The 6,374-nt window shown below is 37.6% G+C and overlaps 1 protein-coding gene across 1 annotated transcript; it reads right to left on the bottom strand.

The window, feature by feature from the left end:
* Positions 1–889: 889 nt before the first annotated feature.
* LOC122291574 lies at positions 890–1,726 on the bottom strand. The gene has a single exon (XM_043099748.1). It carries the CDS (start codon positions 1,724–1,726, stop codon positions 890–892), a length of 837 nt encoding a protein of 278 aa, XP_042955682.1.
* Positions 1,727–6,374: the final 4,648 nt, after the last annotated feature.

Raw genomic sequence — 6,374 nt, 5'->3', positions numbered from 1 at the left:
ACTCTCTACCACCTGAGTCCCCACGAACCAGTAAAGATATATGGTGCTGAGAGTATGACAAAACTTCAGCAACCACATCCTCACTCCAGAACAGGGCTAGACCTCCACTAAGTCCCCTACTTTCAACTATAAAACTGCTGGAAAATTGCAATTGCCTCTGGAGCCTTTCAACATTGCTCCTTCTAGCCTTTGTTTCCATCAAGAAAACAAAGGTTGGGATCTTTGTTTGCACCAATTGGTGCAAGTGTTGAACTGTCAGTGGGTTCCCAAGCCCACGACAGTTCCAGCTTAGGCACTTCATAACTCTTGGTGGGGCTGTAAAACAGCCTCCACCATATCTAATTGTTGTATTTCCGTTGGTACCTTCTCCTCCCCTCTTGCTCTCTTGGCTATGGATCTAGTTTGTCTTCCCTGGAGCAATTTGATGGGCCTTTTCTTGTGGTTTGGGATGCCTGCATGTATCTTTGTTGGGCTTAACTTGAGGCCTACAAAACAGTTATCCCGAGCTCTTCTTTTCCAGCTGGATTTTTTTGTAGTTTGTTCCAACTCCTTAATGTTCAGTCATAAGCTGGTTCAGTGCTTCTGCTTGGGCCTTAAGGTCCATCGAGGTTACAACAACAAAGGGTGCTGAGCCAGCCTTTTTGCTTTTCATTTCAACTGTCTGTGGCAGTAACATTTGGTTCTGTTCCTTCACTATTTGGGTAGTAGACAACCTCTCTTGGAAAGGTGGTGTCAGACTTTCCTTTTTGATGATTGCTTTTGGAGAGGTCAGAAGCCTGTCATTCTGCTGTCTACTCTGCTCTGGTCCTTTGGCTGTAGGTGTAGCAGTAGCCAAAAGTGGGTCTTGGACTTCCCTGGTCAGTTTCTGATCTACCTTCTGACTTCTGTGTTACCTCGATTGGACTTCATCCCCAACCTCCTCTTCTTTCCTCCATGACTGCCTCTCTGGTTCAGCTTCTGGGTTCATGTTATTGCCATACTTTTTGAACAGCAAGTCACTCTCTCTAGGAGCAGCTGCCCTTAACCATGCTCCATACTGCTGCTTTTCTTCATTTCTACTAGAAATGCACCCCTGTGTTGTGTGCTTGATTGTGCCACAGTTAAAACAAAAGGATGGTAATCTCTCATACCTCAACTGGATCCAAGTTTGCTTCCCTTCCACTGATATGAACATCCCCCTGAGAAGAGGCTTTGTTATGTCCATTTCAACTCTTATCCTTAAGAACTTCCCCCATCCAATGCCTCGTTGGTCAACATGAACTTTTAGCACCTTTCCTACATTATTGCCCACCTGCATTCCAATCTCCCGTGTCATACACCCAAAAGGCATGTTGAAAACTTGGATCCAGAACTCCTCTTTAGTGAAGGTGGTTTCTCCAATTGACTTGCTGCTATCAAGGGGCTGCAGGCATATCAGCCATCTATCAAAGGACCAAGGTCTTCCTGCAGTTACTCTTTTCATGTTTTCCTCCAAGTTAAACTCAATCAGGAACTTGTTGAATCCAACTTCTGTAAACTGGACCCAGCTATCACATTTCCAGATCTTAGTCATAGTGACTTTGAATGCTTCTTTGTTTATAAACTTCTCCGCCACTATCATTGCTAATAGGCAGTACTTGCCATAATGTAATGCACTGTGCAGTACTTCTGCTGGTAGAACCAGCCCTTCTTTCTCCTTCTCAGTAAGGCAAAGTCCCTCCCATTGTCTTGCTAAATCTTCCTCCATCACTGACTCTTCGAACCAGTAGAGACTAGTTCAAGAGACCCACTCTATAGTAGAGAGAAACCTCACCCAGAGAGGAGAGGACCACCTAAATATACCTAAAATCAGCTTATTATAAAAATTTAAGTCAATATAAGGTAGGTCTAAATTAATATTTATTCACAGTAAACTTAACTCAAAATATAAGTTCGATAAAATCAAACCTAGGCCAAGCCGAAAATAAGCCCAGTCCAACAACAAGGCCCACGTGAACTCTAAGAAGCTTTACACTAAGGGTACAAACATAATCATTCTAAAAATAATTCTTGCTCCCAAAAATACTACACGACAAGGATTAAATGGCACTTTTGTAATATTAATAAGTGTGTAGGCAGATTCAACATTAGTTTAGCTAGAATAGTATTCTTTAACATTAATAATCTAGCTACTACTTTGGAAAACAGAGAGCCCAGATTTTACAAACAAATGATGGAGACATGAGGCTGCATAGATCATCATCAGATTTTACAAATAGAAAATGTAATAAAGAAAGAAATAAAACTGGAAAAAAAAAAACAGATTTGACTTGAGCACAAAACAATCATTCTATTTTCTCACGGTTTCACCTTTTTGGTCTTACATCAACATTGGGTTAAGAGTTGGTAGCCATTGAATTTGATCCTTCTGCAGAATCAGCAAATTCCCTAACAAGTTCTCCTTCAATCCAAAAAAATTTAAAACAAAACAAATTAAATAAAGTTAAAATAATATAGAAGATAAAACAAAATATACCACAAACTAAATCAAAAGTAACATGATTACATACCCATATCTATATGTTTCTCAAATTCCTTCACTTCATCCATTAAAGTCCTAAGGCTTATTGGAGTAGAGGAAGAACGAAGCCAATTTTGTGTACATATGAGAGCCTCAACCCTCATCAGATTTAAACTACTTCGGAAAGGGTCAAGTACACGACCCACAGTGCTGAATGTAGATTCAGAGGCCACAGTAGATACCGGTATCGCAAGTACATCGTGTGCAACCTTCGAAAGTACGCGATATCTAACTGAATTCACCTTCCACCAATTGAGTAGGTCAAAACCTTCACCTTGATCCTCACATTTTTCAGCTAGATATCTATCAACCTCTGACTTGCTTTCCAAAGAATCTTCTGACTGTAACTCTTGCTTAAATTGGGCCATCAATGCAGCCTGTTTATTCGTAGACTGAGTTGTGGGAGGACTTGCATCTTCACGTGGGGAACCCGTGTGTTGAGGAGAATTCCCTTCTTCATCTTGGATGTATGCCTCATACATGCGGATAAATGTATTTTTCACCTTCTAACTCAAATCAATGATTTTTGATTGATCATATGCATACATTTTTCTCAACCCAAAGTCAAGATATTGAATCTTGTAATGAGGATCAAGAACAATTCCAACGTAGAGCAACATATTCTGATTATCTATATTCTCCCAATACTTTTCAAACTTTCTCTTCATATTTGTGGCCATTAATCCCACCACGGGTCCTCCTTCTTCACACTCTATATTGATGGCATTTTTAATATTAACCAACTCCGTAAAAAAAGTATTGCAAGTTACATACTCACCCTCCGAAAAGCGTAAAGTTGCATAATGAAATAATGCAATAAACTTCTCAAACAATTTTACCTTATCCCAATCGGATGCATTGGGAGGCCCTAACTTCTTTGACTTTCTCCTAGTCACCACATCACCTTCATCATCGTCATCATCATCATCTCCAATACTAATTAAAAAGCACATATCTTCTTCCTCCAACCGATCAAAAGCCCTCCTAAATTTCCCAGCCCTCTCCAACATAAGATAGGAGTTCCACCTAGTCGGCACATCTAGGCAAAGATGACTTTTGCATTGAATCTCTTCCAACCCCACACATTTCTTAAATGTACTCCACCTTTGGGGGGAGGATTTAACATACTTCACAACTCCCATCACCTTCGCAATAGACTCCTCATATTCTTTCAATTCCTCACGTACAATTAAATTCAAAATGTGGGCACAACATTGAACATGCAAGAATTCATGTTCCAAGACCGTATCCCTCCTATACTTGGTTTTCTTTTTCAAATAAGAAACGGCCCCATTATTAGAACTTGCATTATCAAGAGTGATTGCAAGTATTTTCGGTCGCCCCCAATCATGCAAACACAACTCTATGCCCTTACTAAGGGTATCACCCTTGTGATTTTCAACCAAAGAAAAGGAAATAATCCTCTTATGTAGCTTCCAGTCATCATCAATAAAATGTGTCGTGAGACACATATAATTAATGTTTTGCATGGATGTCCATGTATCTGTGGTGAGGGAAATTCGTTGCCCTCGAAGAGCACTCCTTAATTTATTTTTTTCCCTCATAAATAAATTAAAACAATCCTTCGCAATCGTCCAACGAGATGGAATCCTTACCAACTTAGGGCAAACCACAAGCATAAACTTTCTAAAACCCTCCCCTTCAACAAACCTAAATGGCAACTCATCAACAATAATCATCTCAGCTAAGGCTTGTTGGCAAGCCTCAACACTAAATGCAATTGGCACAAGTCCCCCACCACCACTACCTCCCTCCACCTTCCAACCTAGAGTTGTCTGGGACTTATCCGTATTCTTAAAAGGGTCTTTCTTACATTGCTTCTCAATGTGATGCTTTATAGATTTTGTACCATTGATCTTTGTATCACATGCATATGAAGCACCACAATAATTACATGCAGCCCTAGGTTTAGTGGGATCACCTTTTGGTATTCTTGTAAAGTGATCCCAAACCATTGACCTAACTCTACCACTTTGTGACCCACCAATGTTAGATTTATCACTTACATTGGATGGGAGTGGAGGCGGAGGCATATTTGGGCTTTGTTTTGACTCTTGGACATCATTTGTTGAAGTTGAAGAATCCATCTAGAAAAATAAACAACCAACAATTAGTGTAATGAGTTTCTATAGAACAATAAATATTAAAATTTAAAACCAATTCAATCTCACTTAAAGACTATTTAACAATACTTTCAAAAAAATATAAGAAAGCAAATTCAACAATAAAGTGCTACATTCAATATGACTTAGTGACTTTAGAAAAAAAAAATTAAAATACCATAGCCCAATAACTTGAGTAGACTACAAAATATCATTTAAGTTCTAATATCATAACCCATATCATTTACCCCTAACTTAAAACATTTGTTCTAACATTATTAAACAAGTATATATGAGGTAGGGGTTAATTTTTTAGGTAGAACTCAAGAAAAGAAAGCAAATGGCCAGAAACAGAAACTATTGCATAACATTATACTTTCATCCTACTTTTATTTTTGATCTCATCAATCCTTTTTTATTTTTCAAGAAACAGAAAATCTATTTAAGGTTGATGGCCTGAATAGAATGAAAAAATAAATAAAGATATAATATATTTATATACATATATATAACATAACTCATGGCATAAAACTCTATTTTATAGATAATGTTATAGTACTATATATGTTACAACTTACAATGAATTTAATTAACTCGTTGATGATGATGATCTCTATGGTTTTAATTCATTTTACAATATGTTTTTAATTGATCTAGAAAAACACATGGGGCATTGGATCCCGTACATGGAAACAAGTAAACAACTGCCATCTTCATGCACGAAAGAAATTAACTTAGTAACAACTATTTAATGGAAGGTTGGCGTTGCTAGGACTTATAATCATCAAGTCATATAGACTTGAATCTTATAAAAAATTCAAGATGTATATGGTAGGGAATTAGGGATGTCTCTATCCCTACCATATACAACTTGAATTTATTTCCCAACCTCAACCGAGAGTCCAGCTCAAAAATAGATTTTACAATGTGTCCTTAAAGAAAAAAAATATATTGGACCTTAAAGTATTTATTTACAAAAAGTAAGAAATAAGGTTAAATACAATCTTATAATATATAAGTTTTATTAAAAAAATATTATTTATTATTTTTCAGATCAATTCTAAGGCTATATTTATTATTTATCCAAAAAAAATGTTTTTATCTCTCCAAATCTGGCCATCCAACTTTTTAAAAAAAATAATAGCATAAACTTAATCTATTTCTTCTTCTTTTGGGATCTCCCGAACAATAGAGTATAGAAATTCAACCCTAATATCCAACGAACATCATATATATTTTTATAAAAAAAAACCTACATTATTTTGTTCAATCAGCTAGAAAGCCATGAAAATTGAAAGTCACAAACATTGAAGGTCCGTAGCACACAAACAACCCTAATATCCACCACCATCCAGCACACAAACCATCCTAAAATTCACAACTATCCAGCACACAAATAATCCTAATATCCACAACTATCAACCAAATTAACAAAAATAATAACTAATAGGTAAGAACCTAAGATATAAAAATTATATGATAGAGAGAGAGAGAGAGAGAGAGAGAGAGAGAGAGATTGGCACGATGACACCTCGTATTGCAGGCGAAGGGGCTTAAGAGGTGAGTACGGAGCAACGGTCCGCACGACAACGGAGGGGCAACGGCACGCCACACGGCAATGGGTTACGGTTTGGAGGGGTCCGAGGGGATGCGCACGACACGGCTAGGGTTTTCGGAATTCTTTTGAGTTCTGTGATGAGAGAGAGAGAGAG

This window comes from Carya illinoinensis, chromosome 1 (genome assembly GCF_018687715.1).
Source record: "Carya illinoinensis cultivar Pawnee chromosome 1, C.illinoinensisPawnee_v1, whole genome shotgun sequence".
Lineage (NCBI taxonomy): Eukaryota > Viridiplantae > Streptophyta > Magnoliopsida > Fagales > Juglandaceae > Carya > Carya illinoinensis.
The sequence above is the reverse complement of the archived record's forward strand: the minus strand, read 5'-3'. Positions and strand labels throughout refer to the sequence as shown.